This window comes from Leptosomus discolor, chromosome 1, assembly GCF_034619465.1.
Source record: "Leptosomus discolor isolate bLepDis1 chromosome 1, bLepDis1.hap2, whole genome shotgun sequence".
NCBI classification, from domain to species: Eukaryota; Metazoa; Chordata; class Aves; order Leptosomiformes; family Leptosomidae; genus Leptosomus; species Leptosomus discolor.
In genome coordinates this window covers 143258978-143280299 of record NC_141391.1, presented here as the reverse complement: position 1 = coordinate 143280299, position 21322 = coordinate 143258978, and the positions used below count along the sequence as shown (strand labels likewise).

At 40.3% G+C, this 21322-nt stretch overlaps 1 protein-coding gene across 1 annotated transcript in view; it reads left to right on the top strand.

Annotated features, from left to right (window-relative positions):
- Positions 1-9329: 9329 nt before the first annotated feature.
- Positions 9330-21322, top strand: part of BMAL2 (basic helix-loop-helix ARNT like 2) — a 38943-nt gene continuing 26950 nt past the window's right edge. The window contains exons 1-3 of the mRNA XM_086466444.1: positions 9330-9390; positions 17851-17998; positions 19328-19363. Coding sequence (XP_086322570.1) covers positions 9330-9390; positions 17851-17998; positions 19328-19363 — 245 coding nt within the window. The remainder of the gene's footprint in view (positions 9391-17850; positions 17999-19327; positions 19364-21322) is intronic.

Sequence of the window (21322 nt, the reverse complement as noted above, 5' to 3'; positions counted from 1 at the left end):
AGTTATATAAGTGTTATTTTTATAGGTCAATTGTTAAACACCTGAGCCGTTGGATACAGTATGGAATAATAGCATCTGACGTGGGTGAATTCACCGAAGTGCAAAGGGGCTTGCTGAAAGCTCTCCACACTACTAAGACAAATGGGCATAAGCAGTACAAAGGGTGTTGTGTCGGCTCCTTCTAAAGAGGTGACTTTCCTCCTCTGCAACAGCAAGTAGGGAATACTGCAGTTTAGCCCAGTTATACTCTAATGCTTAGGAAGTGCTCTCACTTTTTCAATAATACGAGCAATTACAAGCATTGTAACATACTGTACCTTGTCCTTTTAATGTTGCTATATTACAGCAGCTCGTTCTTGGAGTCGAAATGGCAACTGCTATATTTTTCCTAGACTGTTTCATTAGTTGTGGTTGGGAAAGTTACGTAGAAGCATTATAAAAATTTATATGAGGCTTTTTACAGCATTTGAAAATAAAAGTAGCATTCTTTTTGTAAAGTTGCCGGTTTTATTTTTTCACACCACTGTACTGGGTTGGTTTGTCTGCCAGAATGGGAGACATCTAAGGAACTGAGACACTATTTTGTGTATTCTCGTCTTGAATTCCACAGACGGTGAAAACCCCAGTGTTGCTGCTCTCAATCAGAAAGTAGAGATGGCAAAAATTGCTCAACTTGCACCACCTGCAGTCACATGAAGCTACTTCTAAAATGGTTATTGCTCTTCACAAGAGACTTTTCTTCCCTGAAGGCCATAATTTATTCTAGAAAGGCTTCTACGGGGAGTTGTGTCATTTGATTCACTATAGAAACAATTTTGTCCTGCTGTTCCCCGTTCCTTGCTGAGTTTAGAGCAGTGGCAGGAGATGCAGTTGTGAAATTGTTATGTAAAAAAATTATTACAGGTTGCGCAGCTGAAAGCAAAGAGGAGCTAGCAGCTGGGGACTGGCCTTCTCTGGAGCCCTCCAGTGAATAACAGCCCTCCCTCCACTTGAGAATTGCTGCTCTGGGTAAATGATACAATTTTAACAGAATTTTACCAATTCTATTTAATGGGATTACAGTTGTGGTTTTTTCTGGTAACCATGTATCTCAGAGCTACATATCCTAAGGAAGTGCAGGCTTGGTTCTTTATCTCCTTACATTACCAAATTTAGCATTCCTTAAAAATACAACAGTTTAATGGCAAATATAAAGGCTATGCCTTGAGCATGTGCAGAAATATTTTTTTTAAATCAACGACTTATAAACACTAAACTATATAATACGTAAAAAACATACTGCAAATATCTGTTGTGCATTTTTAATTTCTTTATCATACAAAGTGTGCCTTGTACATAAGCAAAGCAACCATGCTTTGGACAATGAAAGCTCTTTTCTGATGGTCTTCCTTTGGAAAGAGAAGGGAAGAGTATTCAAAACTGTCTGTCTTGCTGTTGGGAGTGATGACAATAGTGGTTCCCAGCTCTGGACTAGACAAGGATATATTTGCAGTTCAGGAAGTGCTTAATGTACTTCTTTAAGGTAGTTTTATTTAGCATGCATGTAAATTTTAAATATCGCAGAGGTTCTAAAATGCCTATCCAATAGCTGAATTTCAAAGATGAAAGCAGGTTTTAGAAGTGGGTGGCAGCAGACCGTAACCTGTCAGCCATGCTGGGTTCAGCAGTGCTGGGCTTTGCTGCACAGAATGCCCTTCTGCCTAAAAGAAGTCACTGTCTGAAAGATAGCGGGTACGTTAACTATTGGGGCGGGTGAAGGGCAAGTTAATGTATATATAATGCAATGAACTCATTCTCTGTCAATAGTAATGGCACCAGGATTAGTGCGCTTCATTGCACAGGGACACTTCTACAGTCGGTGTGAGGGGAGATGAATCTTTACACATTCAGAGAGAGTTGATCTCGCTGCCTCCTACTCCTCCCACCACCTCTCCAGGTTATTTGATAGTTGCTGTTCTCTGGGGAAATGGGGCGTGTAGGCTTGAACCTTCTTGTGCTGAGGAGGGAAATTAACCCAGGTTTCTCATTTCCCAATCAAGTCAGAGCTCTGCTAGGAACAGTTTGTTTCTGATTTGAACTGACCCTTGATGCCACATCTTGTTTCTGTACCAGCAGCTTTAATCTGTTTCTGGTGAGCCACCATCTGCTGCCGCTTCTCTTTCCTCTAGGAATATGTGCTCCCTATGTGTGCTGTCCTCGGGCAGTCCACCTTCAATTGGTAGCAGTTCCTTCCCCTCCAGGTGTCTCTGCCCATCCTCCTCCTTCCAAAGACAAAATCTTTGCCCTTGCCTCTACATTTCCTGCCTGCGAAACTAAATGACGTTGAGAGGGCAGCTCATCAGCACAGTAAGTGCTGTGACCTCGAAGCTGTTGTGTAAAAGTGTAACCACAGCCCCCGCTCCACATTTTGAAAAAGAGACGGCAGCTGCAGATAGCGAGTGTTACATACACACCCAGCGTACGTAACACCTTGTTTCCTCCCAGGGATGTCGGCAGAATCTGCCCCTCAGTGTGGATGTATGGGCTGGAATACGAAGGTCACAGAGCTCCAACAGGAAGCAGGTCCCGAGACATTCCCCAACGTCTGTGCCCACGCGGCCAGCCATAAAACTTTGAGACTCAAAAGGGGAGCACTGCTGGGAACGTCCATCTCTCTAGTGTTAGGAATTACTCAAAAACTGGCTCTGCTAGTCTTGAGACACACAGTTTCCCTACGAAGTCTACTTCTGACTTCAATATACCTACTTAATAATAATGAATGATCAGATAAGAACTTTGGTGACTTTTTGATCATGATGGAGTGAATCACTGGTAAACTAGACACACATCTCGAGATTTTCATTCCAGCAGGCTGTCTTTGAGGTCTCTTCCAGCTCCCACTGACATCAGCAAAAGATCCCTATCTAAAGGCCAAAGAAACCAATGCACAAGTATGCTCTCAAAAGCAAGCTGATTGCTGATGCCACGCTTTTATGTTCTTTACAAACGAGACAAAAAGATTTTACTATCTATACAATTCAATTGGTTGAAAAGCAGTACACGAAGAGGATGCCTTTTGGCATCAAACACAATGGTGAGAAACTCAGATGGTACTTCTGCTATTAAAGAAGAAAATATTACCTGTTTTTTTAATAAACAAAATTAACGCCTCAAGGAAACTTTGCGAAACGTACAATTTATTTAAATGCCCTTTTCTGAAATAGCATAGTGCATAAGTGGGCCCTAGTGCGCATTATGGGTATTCTAGGAAGCAGACAGATCGGCATGACTTCTGGATCTGTGAAGTTCATAGGCAGCGAACAATAAACGTGATGCATTCAGTCGGCACAGTTCTGCTGAGTAACGTTAGACATACTTACGGACCGACCCTGTGCAACAGTTGTTGGGTTTCTCTTTTCAGTTAATTTTGCCTCGACTTAGGTTTATGTTTCTCTATCTTCGTGTTGTTCCTGTAGCAGCTGTTTAATATGAGGCTGTTAACACTTGAAAAGAGCAGAACCCTGTACTGCGGGTGCCAAGTCTGCTTTAACCAAGGAGGAGACTTTCAGACAGTGACGTAATGCGTGGTCGGGGCCTTTGCAGGCAAGATGGATGAGACGATTGCAGCTTGGAGTTCACAGACTGGTCGTGTGCAAACCCCAGAAATGGTGTTTTGTCCTTGGAGATGTGCTGCCCTCACAGCTGGTTTTGTTCCCTTTTAGCCACCATAGAAAAGAGGTAAGAGATCTCTTTAGGTGAGAGATTTACAAGCTAATGAATTACTTTGTGGGCACAAACCTCACAGCCAGGACTACAAAATGAAGTAGGTACTTTGGAAAATGATAATCTTTTTGATTTGTTTTAATTTTGTTAGACAGCCACAAAGTAAATTGATCATCCTACTGGCTCCAATACTGAGTTTAGAGAGGAAGAGCAAATAGGATTTGGAAGCTCTTCTCAAGTTAAAGTTGTTTCATCATGCAAGAAATTTGTCAGCGATTCAGAGATCTTTAAGGCCAGACTGCATCACCATCACACTCCAGTCTGATGTACTGCATAACACAACACGTACAACTTCCCTCACTGTATTGTGCCAGCACAGAACAGCTCATCGCTGGCAAAGCCTGAATGCTTTTGTGCTGGTTTTGTGCTGCTTCGAAGGGCTTCTGTACCAATTACTGAGTAGAAATAACTTTAAGGAGCTTATTTTTGTTGTTGGCTGATTACAGTATGATTACACTATTTATATCATTTTTGAAGCAAAAGACTCTCTGATTTGGGGAAGAGTTTTGCTGTAAAATGATAGCAGATTTGACTAACGCATAGACACAGAATTTATAGCAATGTCAACAAATTGCTTGTGGTGCCCTTAAAAGTAATCCATTGACCTTCAAGCACAAATCACAGACCAAAACAGAGTTTTTTAAAAATTAGATTCAGTTTTCTAACTAATTAGCCTGTTCACCTGTACTCCATAAAAACGCACTTGACTCAGGACATGGGTGGTGTTCTTTACATTACTTTGAGCCATGTAATCCCATGGTCTGAGGGGAAACCATAAACACGTGTTCTGGAAGAGAAGTCTGTGGAAAATCTGCATTTGTATTTACAGGTATGCCGAGCATCTTCAGTTTACTGCTATTAAATTTCAGTAGAAAAAAGTTGGCTGGCTCACCCTAAGCAGTCACCTAAAGTATGTTTTTATGTGAAGCGATAGAAGTCACTCTAATAACACAGAGTGCCTCTCAGTGTTCCCTCAGAGGAGGAGAGTGCTTTTGCCCAGTCACTCTCAGCTTCTGAAACAGGTCTCTTAAGCATGGCGTGCATGGAGCTTAGCTTGGCCCCAGCAAATACACAAAGAAATTTGCATCCTCTCCGGGATGGTATCTCACAGAAATGCTGGCTGGATGCTCTTTATGTCCTGTGTAACAGCTAAGACACGCTATGCTTTGGATGTCACTAATCATTTACACAAAAGAAAAAGGAGTCATAATACAGACAGCTTGCTTTAACTGCTCAGTTTCAGGCTATTATTTAACTGCTCTGAGGTTTGATTGTTATTTTTACCCCTTTAGCAAGTTGTTGTATAAGTTGTTTGGAAAAAAGAGGCTACCCGTTGCTTACATAAAGCATTCTGTTCTCTATTTTATACCTAAAAGCTACCCAAGAGAAAGTCCTCACCTAAAAACGGGGCAAAAATACCAAGTGTGGCCTACTCAAAATCAGTGCCTTACATAAACTGGGATCCTGCTCTGTTGAGAATCAGGGCTAACTATATGCTATAAACACCAGTTACTGTCATGTATGAAATGTTTAATGAAAAGATGAATCGTAACCATTGAATAAGAAATCCACGTTAATGAATTGGCAGTGTGTTATGTTTATAAGAACCCTTTAAGTGCCAGGAGATGTGATATTGCCCATGGATGAGAAATACAGAGAAGAAAACAAGACAGGCAGAAATATTGCCAAGAGATTGCTCTGAGTTTCTGACCTAGACATACCACACAGTGCCAAAAAATTCTGCATTGAATTACAAGTACTTCTATTGTTGCACTAAAAAATACTAAATAAAATATGAGTAAGGTACATTAGCTCTGTTCCCCTTTAAAAAAAAACCCACCAAAGTATTGCATTTTGAATGTCCTCATCAAATGTTCCCATACAGAGAGAGTTTGTATTTAATAGCTGTTAAGCTACTAACTTTGTTAAAACAGTTTTCTGGAACTATTTAAATCTTTAATTCATTGAGCTTTATAGCAATGGCCATCTTCAACTTTCTGTGGTTACCAAGTCCCTGAAACATTTTCAGTCGTAGTTGACTCACATTTCTCAAATCTCCTTAACATTTAGGTGTCCACTGGTGATGAAAACCCAGAGGAGGGAGCTCCTAGCTTCAGAGCTGGGGCAAAAGAGTATTTTAGCAGAGCCAAACATGACATTTAAGCTTCCTATGAACAAATTATTGGAATTTTTTGTCAATATCAGTTGTTGTATATGAATAAAACAAATATGCATTAATGACAATGATTTTCTCAAAGATGGCAACATTGTCTAACTCCTGTTTTTTAGCTCTTCTTTTAGCTCTTTTAGTTTCATTTAGCGCAGAAGTGGTATGCAATTGCTTTTGTCCAATACAAATTCTGTAAGACCAACTGAACCCAGCATGGTGGAATATACATATCACTGCAATACTAACTGTGGGAGTACAGGTAACTTAAAATTCTGAGACAAAAAGTTGGATTTGCAGGGGAAAAAAAGTACCTTATGAAAAAGTGTGCATCAAGACTGTTGTAGGAGCACCATTGCATTTGCTCAGCAACATCCCCAGCTGGAAGCCACGATTCCCCGGCCAGCAGAGTATATTCTGTTAGAGCCGTCCACCCACTCAGCCCTTCTGCATGCCTAGTCTAACCCTATGGGTGAGATGCCGAGCTGCCCACTCCCATACAGACAGGGTGCTTCCAAGAAGTCAAATGTGAAATGTGTTGGGAGCTTCAAAGTATAAAAGATGGCACAAAGGGAGTTCAGGACTCCATCTGAGTAATCATTCTCACAATTATAGTTTGGAGTTTAGGCAAGTAAATTCTGCCTAAGTCTCAGCAAGCTATGAATGAAACACATCCTTGTTTTCTGGGTTTTTTTCCCAGCTCTCTCATTGACTAGGCAAGTTACTAATCTTCAACCATGTTACATTAAATCCATAGGTGTTCCAATGGATTTTGCCCATGTCATTTTGCAAGGATTTACTTTCTCAAGTTCTTAGAATCACAGAATCGTTTAGGTTGGAAAAGACTCTTAAGAGCATCAGGTCCAACCATAAACCTGGCACTGCCAACTCCACCACTAAACCATGCCCTTAAGTGACACATCTACACGTCTGTTAAACACCTCCAGGGACTCCACCACTTCCCTGGGCAGCTTGTTCCAGTGCTTGACAGCCTTTTTGGTGAAGAAATTTTTCCAAATGTCCAATCTAACCCTTCCCTGGCGCAACTTGAGGCCATTTCCTCTTGTTGCTTGGGAGAAGAGACCAACCCCCACCTCGCTACAACCTCCTTTCAGTTCATTGTAGAGAGTGTTTTGACAGACACAGATGTTTATAAATATTTAAAATAAAGACAATACTGAACTGCTGTCTTAGATGGGATGATGGAAGCAGAGAAGCAAAAATTTGATGAGACTTCTGTTTCAAGGTATTAGCTTTCCTAAGATAAAATATTAGCTTCCCTACACAGAGAAAACAGACATAGAAAGAGCTGTTTTACACACAGGAGGTTTTTGTTCAGGTATATCAAGCTATAGTAAGAATCTTTAGTAGGATTAAAAAATTTCCTTGATTTTGAAGGGGGAAAAAAAAAGCTTTATTTTTAAGAGAGTCAACAGTGAACAGTCTCTTATAATTTTATAAATATCCACCATCACCTGTAATCTTACCATCGGCGGTGAGATGCTCAGAAACATTACTACAAGAGTCCCTCTGCACTGTTTCTACAGCTCCAGCCTCATTGTTCGCTGGCATGTGACTATCCTCTTGAAGAAAACAGCCTTTCAGAAAACTACCTTTCAAGCAATTTATTTCTGCAAAAGCAGTTTTATAACCCGTAGTTTTGGCTTAACCCTTTGCATGCTTGCAAATTCCTTTGACCTGGGCATATAACTGGCATTCACATATATATACTTCCCCTCAGCATAATGTAGTCAATGATGATAATACTTACATAAATAATATTCTTCTTTTTATTAAAAGCACATGGGTCTCTCTGTGTATTTAGTCACACTGCCTTTTTCACTTTTAGCAAAGGATGGTTTTCATCTTAAAGAGTAATTTTATCATGCCACCAGGTCCGAAAAAACAATCACTTGTCTGCAGCTCAAAGAAACAACTTAGATATTAACCACGAGAACAGATGACAGAAGAACATGATATACTTTACACCTACTTTTGTTAGTTCCAAAGGACTCCCCATGACTAATGACAGACAGACATTCTGAAAGCCCACTTTACAAAACACCTGCAGGAGTAGCTTCCTTCACACGGATCATCTGGATCCAGCCTTACCGGTAAGCAATACCAGCTGCACTGTACATGTAAGTTCCCTCATACCCGAGCTCAACAGCTAGAAGCAGGCACACACGCAGCCCATGAAGATGGCACAGGTAAGGACATGCGAGTCTAGGCAATAGCCTCTTCTGCCAACTGGAACTGAGCGAGCACAGGCTATATCAGCATTAACAAGCAGGGCAGGACAGTAAGAGAGGTTCTGTCAGGTAGAACAGGCATTGCTGAGGTCCCAACACCCACGCTTTATGTGTTGTAGGGGTTTAATTGCAGACTAGCTCTAGTGGGGTCCACTGGAGTGAATTCCTGTTAACAGTTGGAGCACGTGAAGCTCTTACAAGTGCATCTTGAGGTCTTCATGCAAAACGAATACGCTTCACACACACCAAGGCTACTCCGGGATGTGAACCAAAGCACAATGAGGATGATGGGTAGATTCACTTTGAAAGTATTTCTAGTATTGGCAAAAAACCATGGCTACGGCCTCAGCATCTGGTGTAATCCAGGTCTACTAACACAATTAATATCCCAGTTAAAGTTAACCCTATTTTAAAAAGTTAACAGTAACTTTTTACTGTTACGTGTGACTATTTTCTGCCCTGCTCTGACCACACACTGGACCAATGACCCACAGTGGCCTCTCCCAACCAAAACTATTCCAAGACCCTGATTCTTCCTCAGATGAGGTGTCCTCTGTACAGCACTCTGAAAATCTAACAGGTACACAGGCTAACGCACAGCGATTTGGCGATTTTCCCCTACACTGCAAAGCTCAGAGGTGGCCCACGGCTCTCCAACACGCCAAGAGGGCGCGGGGGCACTGCCCGCATACATTCAACACGGCTGGCGCGGCGTGGCGTGGCCTCCCCTACTGCCACGGCGACTCTGGCGGGCCTCAGAGCTCCAGAGGAGGACGGTGCGGCTGGCAGCACCCTCACCCACGCCCACACCCCCTCCGTTTGGGGCAGCCCGCCAGCCCGAGCCGCGGTGCGGCGGGAAGGGGCCGCCCGCCGCCCCTCAGCCGCGGCCGCAGGGCACCGGCCGCTCCCCGGTCGCGCGCGGCCCGAAATCTCGCGAGAAGTGTCCCGCCGGGCGGGGAGGAGTGGGGGTAGCGGCGGCGGCGGGGCTGCTGAGGCGGCGCCAGTGAGGGGAGGAGGGGGGAGGCTGGCGGGGCGGCTGTGAGCCCTCCCCCGGGCCGGCAGGAAGGGCCGCTTCTCCTCACCTTAGTTCACCTCCTGCATGCCGCCGGTGCCGGGGGCGCTGTGGAGCGGGGCACGGGCCGCCCGCCATGGCCGAGGCAGGAGCGGGAAGCGCTGAGGGGGCCGAGGAGGAGCGGCGGGCTACTGAAGGTGGGGGCGGGGGAGGGGGCCGTTTGGGGGGCAGCCGTGTGCGGGCTGTGGGTGGTGCGTTGCACCGTGGGGGGGGGGGGGTCACGGTGGGGTGGGGGGTGCCCGCCTGCCCGCCTGCCTGCCCACCTCCGCGATGTGGCAGGGGCGATCTTTGCCTGACCGATGTGGTGAGGTCGGTGCCCGTGGTACGGGGGCAGGGGTGGGCGTCCCCGGGCTGTGCGCGGCCGTCCGTGGGGTACAGCCTTTCCTGTGAGGGCACTTCGGTCCAGTCGCGTTCCCAGGGTGACTCTGTGGCGGTGGGGCTTTAATTCACGGTGTTGTCTGCACGCAGGCTGGCCCCAGGTGTGACCTGGCCGCCGCTAACTCCCTTCTCCCATTGCAGTTCAGGGAAGGGACACGGGGGTGGATGGAGCGGCACCGTGTTGTGCACTTACAGAGAAATCCCGAGTATAATGTTCACTTTCTGTTTCTGTTTATTGCTGTTATAGATGTGTCATTATACTGATGCGATGCGGACTGAAATGTTTTTTGGTTGGTTTTTTTTTAACTTGGTAGGTAGTTTACTGTTTCTGATATACCCTTAGCTGTTTTATGTGTTCCTAATGCGCTAATATGATTTTTTTTTTTTTAGGCAAGTGTAACTTAATATTTTAGGTATAGTGATCTTGGCTTCTGTGTGAGTGTGCGTGCCCATGCTTGTATGGTGACCAAGGTTTGACGTTCCTTCCTTGTTCTTAATCATAAGTTTCTGGTACTAAAACAACGCTAATTGTAAACCGCCAGCAGCTGTTTGTGCTCCTTCTGCTTTGAAATGAGTATGTCGCTTCCCTTCTCCGAGGAGAAAGAAGTGTTTTGAAAAACAGAAGTGAGCAGATTTCTCCTAAGTCATTGTTGCAGTTCTGTTTAGTTAGCACCAATTCTTCTAGGTTTAGTAGTTGTCATTTTCTACATGTCTGTTGGGTTTTGTGTGTTTTAAAGTATATGGGGATCCTGGTTGTGTAGCATAATAGGCATTTTTCTGTCTCTGCTGCTTGATTGTTTAAATACTGGTATAATTTTGTAGCAAGTAATCTAGTGGTTGAAATCAAAATGTGGTTTTTGGTGTTTTGTTTTTATTTTTTTTTTTTTTTAGTTTTTGCAGTCTGTTAAATTGTGCTTAAAACAAGGAGTTATTGTTTCTATATCATGTACATTCCATAAGGAATGGAAATAAAATAAAGAAAAGCTCAAATCTGTGGGCGTTTCCCTTTACAAATAGATTTGGGAAAGCGATGAACCATAAGCTTTCATGTTTTATTGTGAAAGAAACCCACCACCCTTGTTTCTTTTCTTACCTGTGTGTATACCTGTTCTTCTAATGGACTTTGAAGAAACAGGGGTTTTCCCATTTTTTTTTTTAGGAGAAAAGTGTCTTAATTTTTGTGGAGTAGGTCCACACTGAGGTTAGTTGCTTAATACTTTTTGTCACTTGAATGTACCTATTATTGTTTTCTTTCTTTGCACATTATGAAAAACAAACTCTTAAACTGGACAGGTCATACCAACTAAGAATCAAATACATTCTAAGAAGAAATAATTTGGGGGTGATTGTGGGAAGTGAATCATTGTGAATACCCTCTTGAAAATTCCCTGTTTGGACTCTAGGGCCAGCTGAAACTATGGAAGTTCTGCAGCTGACTTGATGGGAATCAGCATTTTACAATAATATGAATCAAAACCTTACAAGAAAACAGCTACCCTCCATTCCTTTAGCAGTCTATGATTGGAGAGGGTTGTTTTTTTTTTCAGTAATGAACTACGATATATGAGACTCTCGATTTCTATCAGCGACCTGGTTTGAGCTTGAAAGTGACTGGGAAAGCAGCGTAGCCTTTCAAGGGCTTGTGCAATATCTTTTCATTAGCTAGTTACAGTCATACTTTTTTAATACACTAATAGGTTTGGCCAAATATTTGGTGTTCGAAATCTATTAAGTAAATGTGTGATTTAATTGGGAAGTTGTGATTTTTGAATACTTCTGAGGGGTGAAAATAGATGTGGAGAGTAATCAATTGCCCATGTTAATGTTTTATTTAAATTTCTGTAATTCAGGATATTAAAATTTTTCCTTCCATCATTTTGTGATATTAAAAGCAAATCCAGTGTTAAGTTAACCTATAAGAGTTTATTCTCTGTACAGTATTGTTCATAAGATGGTTTCATTACTGAAAACTGTGTATCTGCCTCCTGTATTACGCATGCTGATAAAATTTGGGGACACTCCTCCCCCTCCCATTTTAGGCAGTACATTTCTTCTGTTTTCACAACTTGACTCCAATGAAAGTTGCTGCCCCAACTTCCAATGAGAGCTACTGTGGGCTATGATCTGGATGCCAGACTTGCTGTGGCTAAGTCCAAAAATGCTTTTCATGGCCTATTTTAAAGCTCTAAAATAAATAAATAGAAAGAATATTTAATACAACTCTCACTGCTGTTTAGAAAATATGGTTCTTTGTTTTGTAGGTGTTCAGATCTGCAAGACCTGTAAAGTGATGCGTATCGCAGCACCTGTAACTTTCTTCCTCGTACAGTACTGTATGTATGTAGGATATAGTTATAGTTTTCTCATTCTTTAATGAAAATCTGCAGTAAGAATTAAAGTAATTTCAGAAAAATAACTCCATTGTAGAATAAAGCAATTTACGTGACAGTTACTTGAAATTATTTGACTCAATAGCTCTCCTGTGTGTGTGCTGTATGTATATATAGATAGATATATCTGTAATTGCTTAGGTCATCAGAGACATCTTATATCTTAAAAAAAAAATAAATTAGCATGTCAGTTGTGACAAAACTTAAGAATCCAACTTGATGTCTTGAGTAGTACCTCAGTTTAGAAAATTTAGGTTGCTTCTGTGCCTAGATTTGTGTGTGTATATATTTCTGCTGCTTTATCTGACTGCACTCCTAAGGACTTCAGACTGAGACCCTGACATCAAGTAAGTACTCAGAGGCTGTGGGCACATTAGCATTTTGGTTCAGAGCAATAGCATTGGTTCGAACTGAATCCCATCATCCCCACTTACTGCTCGTGGGTTTGGTTTGCAAAGCAGTTTTGGTGTAAATGAACTGGATTCCTTTCAGAAGAAACTAAACCAGAATTTTATTGTAGCAAAGTTAGTGCTACTCCAGGCACATACCAAACATATTCCAACTCCAAATGTAAGAACTGGTCGTTTGTTCTCAGACAGCTTTAAAACACATGCATTGTAAGGATTTTTGGCCCAGTGAACCGGCCTAAATGTGATTTAGTGTAAGCTCCCTGTACTACTTACAAATTAGAAACAGGGGCTTCTGCAACAGCTGCTTCTCTCTACTGACCTGTGGCTGTTTTGCCGTTGTATTTACTACTGTGGGCATAGCCTCATAGCTTGTGTGAGTAAACTTCAATTTTAATAACTCGCCTAGTTAGACTAAAGAACCCTTATGTGCCACTTTAACTACAGTCACTTCTGACATAATTTTGGCTTTTTTGAACTTGAATTTCTAGCTAAAGGTTTTTGTGCATGCCAGGAACATACATTTGGAACATACACATTTTAATAGTCCGTGGCATCTGTGGTCTTAGAAATTTCAATTCAAAGCAACTTCTTCCTTCTCCTTTCCTTCTGCCAGAAAGTGTTTCAGACTAGGAAGCTGGATTGAGAGTGCCTTCTTATTCTTAGAAGGGTTGTGCCAGTGTTACCACGTAGTTAACTTAAGCAGCTGCAGAGCTGTGACATTCCTCCAAGTCTGATGTGTACATTTGTTCAGACTATGAAGAGTGGCACCCATAAGTTTTATAAATGTACTTATTCATTGACGTTTTCTTTCAAGCATGTTTTGCTGTAATAGCCGGGAAGATGGATTTAGATGTTCTTTTTTAAACTGGCTAAATGAGGGCTGACCAGCAGCTTTTTTTTTATTAGTTTATTAATACCTACATCACTTGTATTTTTCTGCTGATTTTTGGAGTGCTTATGTGTATCTGGTATTTCCTTTTGATGATTCCAAGAAGTCAAAATAATGTTTAGGCTTTCCTAAAATGTTACTTTAGTACTGTGAGGAGTAAACCTAGCCAGAAAAGCTAAACTTTCATAGGGGGGGTGAGTGGGCCATGAAGTGGCAGTGCAGAATTAGGACACTAATTTTGAAAGACCGTCTTGGGCTTAAAATTGTCACATGTGACACAAACAGGTGCTGTCTGTGGTTGTTATATTTTAAGAATTGCATGATAGTTCTATAGCCACCTTGGGTGGGATTGATCTCACTTATCTTTAGATGTCTACAGAGTAGATATCCAAGTCTGAGCTAGTTACTTTGGTCTTTGTATAATTGCTGAATAAAGGTAGGCACTCTTGGACTGTATTTCATCTAGCCAACTGTAGGAATCTATTTTAGATTGAGATGAATCACCCTAGAAATGTTGTATTTCATCTAACCAACTGCAGGAATCTATTTTAGGTTAAGATGAATCACCCTAGAAATGTCTTCTTCCCTCCAAGAAGGGCTAGAATGGCTAGTTCAGATGTGGACATCTTTATTTGTTCAGATGAATCTCACCTTTTATGGCTGATGGAGTTTGGCCATAAGCCTTTTCTAGTAGATGGTGTTTGTTCAGGAACGGAAAACCTTAAAACTGTTTGTGGAGAAAACAGCTCAGGAATGTGGCATGCGTTTAGAAAATATTATTGTCAGTCATGGGGAAAATGTAGAGTCTCCCAAGCTTTGTTTCTTAATGCATTGCATGTGATTTATGCAGAACTTTTGCTGAACATAGGATACAGTTGATTTCGTAAGTCTTTACTTCATATCCCACCCTAAACAGTAGTTTCATGTAGCTCATTTGCAATTGTTCACTTCCTTGCCAGCCTCCTTGGGGACTGTAATTTTTTTTTTTTTTTTTTCTTGTAGAAAAACACAAGACAGGTTGTAGTTCAGCAGGGTGGGGTCTTGTACGTTGATGTGACGAGAACTGTGTATATTGGTGAACATTCCTTAAATACTTTGTTTGCCCAATTATGAAATGTACTGAAGTTAGTGTTAAAATAATAGGGTTTTTTTCTGATACACTTACTGGGAATGAGCTATTTTTCATACGGTGTATTTGTAATGATTGGATGGTCTTGGCTTTTTGCAGAGAGAATGATTACACTTGGGGTTTTTTTGGTAATACTTTCATCTGTCCTGATGTGCATAATATGTTTTTAAAATATTTTAAGTTTTTCATATAGGTAAGCATGTTATTACTTAAGCATAATAGAAAGCATATGCTTAATACTGAGAGCCAAACACGGATCATAAATAGACTTATTTGAGGAGCTATTCTCTTACCATTAAATTCAGTTTTCACTGTGCCAGGGCATTAGCAAAACTTTGAAATGAACAGTAATCATTTTTTTAAAAAGTGTAATTTCTTAATGGAATTTTATTTGACTTGCAAACCAGACTAGTGTAAGTAATAGCCTTTGGGGTGGTAGAAAAAAATATCTCTAGTTGAATTAAACTATTTCTGGTAGTTTAAAAATTAACTAATTTTGGTTTTCCAGGAAAATAAACTTGTAATAAAGAACGATCTTTCTGGATATTATTTTTCATGAAGCAAGAGTACTATGAAATGTGGGAAACATTTAGCTTTGCTTCATGGGTTCTTATAGGTGTTTGGTTTTGATGTTAATGATATGAAAATGTTCACAGAAATTGAATATATAAGAAATTCAGCCAGGTGCACAAATGAAAGGTAAGAATCCAGCTTTTTCCTATGATAGCAGCACGCCCTGCTTAATGGGGTGCATTCTAGCTCATTCTCTTTGTGAACCCAAAGATTTTTAAATCCTTTACCCAGCTCTCCCAAAGTGGTATAGCCAGAGAAGTAAAGAAATCTTTCATTGCAGACTACACGAGGTTACAACACTCTTCAGGGAGAGAGTAAGCACCTTGGAATCACCTAGTATCATAATGATAGCTATTATAAAGCCTTAAGAGATTATTTTAAAGCACTCTTACTGACTTGTCAAAACTGACTTGGCTTTGTGAACTGTTTCTCTCTGCTTCTTGTTCAGTCAATAGTAGGTATCAGAAAGATTTGCTCTTGTCTGTTTAATTCCAAATCATTACTTTTCTACCAAGTTTGGTAGTTTTGAAGCTTTAAATTTATTTCTTTATTTCTGTTCTTTTGCATTGCCTTTGTTTTTTTGGGGTTTGATTTGTTTGGGGTTTTTTTTTTTGAGAATCTTAAAGAATGTATGTAAAGAATATACACTGCATATGTTAGGGATCAATGCAGATTATTAACTTTATATTTTTGTCTAAGATCAACTGGCTATCTTACTGGCATTTAATTAGATAGCATTTAACACGGCGTTTAGTTTGTCATGGTAATAGTATTTGGGATTCAATTTATCACTTAAAAATTGTAGTGTAGAAGTTCTTAATAGGTCATTGTTGCTGATAATCTAAACGATTTTGGTTTTCTTAAGAGAAAGAGAAGAGGGTGTTGTTAGGAAATGTAAAGGACATAACTGCAGTATTCAGAAATTGTTGCTTGAGCATGAGGAAAAAATAGTAGTTATTTTGATAATATGAAGGATAAATTGGAAAAGCTGTAAATCATGCATTTCATTTTGTTTCTTTAAAGGGAAGTGGTTTAGAAAGCAGGCTGGCCATCTGTGTGCTAGGCAGTATTTAGGTCAGTGGGTCTGTTCTGTCCTGCTTTGTTCCAGGGCGAAAGGATCTGTTGTGCTCAAGGCGTTCTTGTCTTTGATACATGTAGGTTTCTGTTTAGTAAGTACTCTTTCATGAATATTCATGAAGTATGGTTATACTTCAGTAACTTAATCTAGTGATTATAGGCTTCTATGACCTAAGTGAATTAAAACTACTCTTTATAAAGAAAGAGTTCCTCTGGAATTGTTGGAGGGTTTTTTTGTTTGTTTTATAATTGCTTGAATTTATGGTAGAAATATGAAATGAGATTTATGAACTGATGATTAATCATAAAAATATTTCAAACATCTACCATTTTTGCCCTTGTAGTGTTTATAATATCATTTCTTTTAATGTATTTTTAATATCCTTAACTTGAATATGTTGTGTATTTGAAGTAACTGAATTTTCTTTGTTGCAGATGCCGAAAAGCTGTTATGTATTTACTGATTCTTTGAGTTTCCATCTTTCCATCTTTTTTTTTTTTTTTTTTTGAACTTCCTGTGTGATTTAATGAGTTAAAGAGCTTTCTAAAATAAAACAAGGGCTGACTCTGTGTAGTCTGACTTGGTAGAGAGAGGATTAGTGGAAGACCAGGCAAGCTGTTGTTCAAGTATTAGCCTATTTTCATTTAACTCTCCAGAGTCATATTCCAACAGAAAATGAGAACCTAGAAGGTAATTTTTCTGGTGTAAGATGTGTTTACACCTCAGAGGAAAAAAACAAACACTGCGTATCATTCTTTTTACACATTTTAACTTATCATTTACGGACAGCAGAGATGCTAAAAAAAGAAAACTCACCGTAAAGTATCCAGTTTTTCTTCTTGCTGGATTTTGAAAGTACTCGTCTTGGGTTTTGCCTCCTGCTAAAAGTAGGAGCTGCTCACTTTCGTAAATGACCTTTCTAAATCTCCCATGTGTCCCTTCATGGAGTTAATTCTTGTTTCTAGATGTATCACATAGGACACTATCTCACTGGCACATGCAGCCTAAAGGAGTGTCTACATTTGCTGAAACAGAGTTAATTCCAATTCTTTACCTAAACATCAGCTGGATGATTCTTTGTGATAGCTTTGCCTTGAGATGGGGAAATAGTTGTGCTTCGATTCCTTGAGACTGTTTTCCTTTCCCAGTAGGTTGCTAGGATTGTTTTGGCTTGTGGCTTCTTTTCTGTCCCTCTCAGAAACAAAGCTGTTTTCCTTGAGAGGAGAATTGCGAAGGGAACTTTGAGGTAGAACTTGACAAGGTTTCACGACTCTTCCGATTTACAGGACTGACATTATGTGTAATTGTAGAAGTTATGGCAAACTTTCATTTTTTGGATGTCCAACTTGTTTAAAAAACATAGTTTGCTATATATTTTTTTACATTTAGTTTAGTGTTAGTTGAAGTATTTTGATCTACTGACTAATGCCGCATCTTGTGATTTTGCAGCAGGATGATGGAGGTGTTGGGGGATTTAAGTGTAGTCTGCCAAGATTTTGTAGGGAGGAGAATAGGTGTATTTTATATTGCATTGATGTGTTGATTGGGTTGATGAGGTTGTTACAGGACTGTGGGAAAACGATGTACTCTTTTTCTGAACTTATATTGTAGCAGTGCGACCTGTAAGTTTTCTGTGTCAGAGGCATAGAAGCTGCCTGTGGACAATTTTTTTTTTCCCAAATTAAAATCAGAATGGATACACAATGATACACCTCTTACTGGACACTGAGCTTTTTTTCCTCATTCACAGATAATTTCTCAGTAGATGGAAACCCGTGCGTTGCTTCTGGAGTCCCCAACCTCATGAATCCAATAACTAAGCCTGCTACCACCACTTCTTTCAATACTCCTGTGGCTGAGATTCCAAGGAAGCGCAAAGGAAGTGATTCTGATAACCAGTAAGTAAATTGATTCTGTATGTGTCTCAACAGAAATCTGAGACATTCATCTGTTATTTATGCACCATAGTAACTGTCTAATCCTCTTTCCTTTATTTATTACCATTATTTATTACAGTTTCTTCTAAATGCGTTCTTTGACGATCCTGAGTTATTAAAAATAGAAAAAATAATCCTTAAATCTGAGAGATGTGTAGGATTCTATAATTCCATTTCCTGGCCTGCAGTGTCTGTTTAATGTGCATCTAATGCTGAAATTTCAATCTTAACTCTTTGGGGTTTTTCTTCTCTTCCCCCACCCCCCCACCCCCCTTCTTTGCCTGCTGGTAAAGGCAGGTTCTTTTTGCAGCAAATTGTTATTAAGTTGCTTGAAGTCTCTCAAGTGCACACTAGAGTATCACCTTAAAGAGTGAAACAAGATTACTAGCTAAGCTCTTTGATCTAGAACTGCAGAATCAGAACTGCTTCTTCAGTGACCAGGGCAGCCGTTTACTTAAAAGTCCAGACCGACCTGTGACCTAAAAATGAGGACTGTCCTACAGTCGTCTTCAGTCTTTTTAAGTGGGTCATACTTGACTACTGAAATGATTCTGTTGACTGTTTTCTCCTGTTTTATAATGGCCAAACAGATGCCAGTTAACCAAATAATCATTTACAGAGAAAAGTATTTTTTCTAAAATTGATCTATTCAAAACTATATTGATCAGCCAGAAGTAAGGGCACAAATCAGCCTGCGGATCTAGTGCATTACAAGTATCTCCAAACTAGTGTGGAAAATCCATGTTTAAAAAAGGGAGAAGAGGTAGGAAATTTACATGTATTTGTGGTTATTAAAGCGGTTCTCTTTAATCACTGCTTCTTCCATATATAGTCCACTGATGTACAGAATGTAGCTGTACTGTGGATGTTGATGTAATTGTCACTTTGGAGATTCAAACGTATCTTGTAGATCACTGAAAACTCCAGAAACACATTAGTTTCTGAAAAAAAAGTCTCCATTCTTTTTCAGTAGCACTTGTTGATTCTTACCTGTTCAGTAAGAGTGCTGGTTCATCAGCAGTGTTTCCCGGAAGTTTGGATCCCTCTCTGATTCCATGAAACTTCTGTCATAAATAAAATTCATGTCCCAAGTTGAAATACTAATTGGAAAAGTATTATTTTATAAGAACTAGTAGTTAGTTTCTAAAAACTAATGTCCTTGCTGAAAATAACTAATCAAGTGGGGTTTCCACTAAAATTTTTCTGTGACTCTTTTTTTCATTGGTTATATCAAGTCATCTTTTTGTGCTTCAAACTGTGTTTTGCTTACTTTATTACCTGTTTCTGCAGGGATACAGTTGAAGTTGATGGTGATCCTCAGAAAAGGTACTTTTTATAAATTAATCCATTTCTGTTTTCAGTGGTATAAACATGTCACATTTTCCTGTTTGGCTAGATGAGCTCTGTGGTTTCCCTTAAGGAATGCTTTGTCTAAGGGCAGGTCTTTGTGCTGTACAAAGTGATATATAGCCATTAAGGTTTTCTGATATTTCTTTCTAAGAAGACACTCTTAGCTTGTAACTTTACCAGACTTGTTAGTATTGAAGTTAAGGTATGAATGGAATGTATGAAAAGTAACAGTTAAATAAGAAGACTAGGGAGGTGAAGGAAAGGTCTCATACTCTTCTGGGACTGGTGCATGTAAACATTTTCTGTTGTTTGTTTCTTTTAACCTTGTCAAGTGCTTTTTAAAAATAGAACTACCACAGCTATTTTAAAATAATGCTATTACAAGGTACCGAAGCAGAGTTAAGATTGTCTGTGCAGCGTAAGTAAACCCTTTATGTATATATGTTATGGGATAGTTGATAATTACATGATTACTTTGCTGCGATTTCTTTTTCTGCACCTGGATACCTTACTTGGAAAATAGATTTGTTTATATGTAGCTGTACAGTATTCTTTTTTTATAAAATAGAATATTTCAGTTTGAAGGGGCCTCCAACAGTCATCTAGTCCAACTGCATGACACCTTCAGGGCTGACCAAAAGTTAAAGTGTGTTGTTAAGGGCATTGTCCAAATGCCTCCTAAACATGGACAGGCTTGGGGCATCGACCACCTCTCTAGGAAGCCTGTTCCAGTGTTTGGCCACCCTCTCAGTGGAGAAGTGATTCCTAATGTCCAGCCTAAACCTCTCCTGGCACAGCTTTGAACGATTCCCACATGTCCTGTCACTGGATCCCAGGGAGAAGAGCTCAGCACCTCCCTCTCCACTTCCCTTCCTCAGGAAGCTGTAGAGAGCAATGAGGTCACCCCTCAGCCTCCTTTTCTCCAAACTAGACAAACCCAGAGTCCTCTGGTGCCCCTCATGCCTTCCAGCTCTTTCAGCAGCTTTGGTGCCCTCCTCTGGATGCATTCAAGGACCTTCACTTTCTTCTTAAATTGTGGGGCCCAGAACTGCGCACAGTATTCAAGGTGAGGCAGCAACAATGCTGAATAGGGCGGGATAATCACCTCTCTTGACAAGCTGTGTTTGATGCACCCCAGGGTGCGGGTTGTCCTCTTGGCTGCCAGGGCGTACTGCTGACTCACGTTGAGCCTGCTGTCAACCAGCATCCCTAGATCCCTTTCAGCAGGGCAGTCACTGTTTGGTACATGGCTGATTGGGTAGTATAAAAATCTTTCTTGAGGGGGATAAATTGTTTCTTTGGGGATTTTTTCGATGGCGCTCATGATGGAAGAGTGTGAATAAAAATACTTCTGTCTTTAAAACCTCTGCTTCCATTTTAGAAGAAATGGGAAAGTGTGTTTAATGAATCAGTTGAGAAAATAGAGGAAAAGGTGTTATTCTCTTTTTTTTTCTTGATTCATACAGATTCTGTTCTTTCTAGTACTGATTAAGTATACCTGCATTGTAGCTGTAAGGTAGAATTTCACTGTATGTGAAGGTAGTTTTAATCTAGCTGTTCATATCAGTAACAACACAGCTGTTAGGACAGAGGCTAAATCTGTTGAAGGCTGTGACTGATTGCTTGAGCAGCAAGTTTGTTCTAGTTTCTTCCCTAAGAGGAGCTCCTGAGGGAGAAGGAGAGGGGAAGGAGAGTTAGTTAATAGGCCACATGCTGCATTGCAGTTGGTCTGCCCCCCCCTTACCTCTTCTCCTGTTACAGTCAGACGATGTAACTTCTGTTGGAGTTCATAGTATATGCACATTTCTGGTAAAAGTTTCTTTTAAAATGAAAGAAAAATATTAGGTATAGCTAACTCGTCTAAAACTGAAACAGTTTCACTGAAGAAAAGTCCTAGGGTCCTGTGAGCCCAGCCTACTTCTGTGTTTGGGTTTA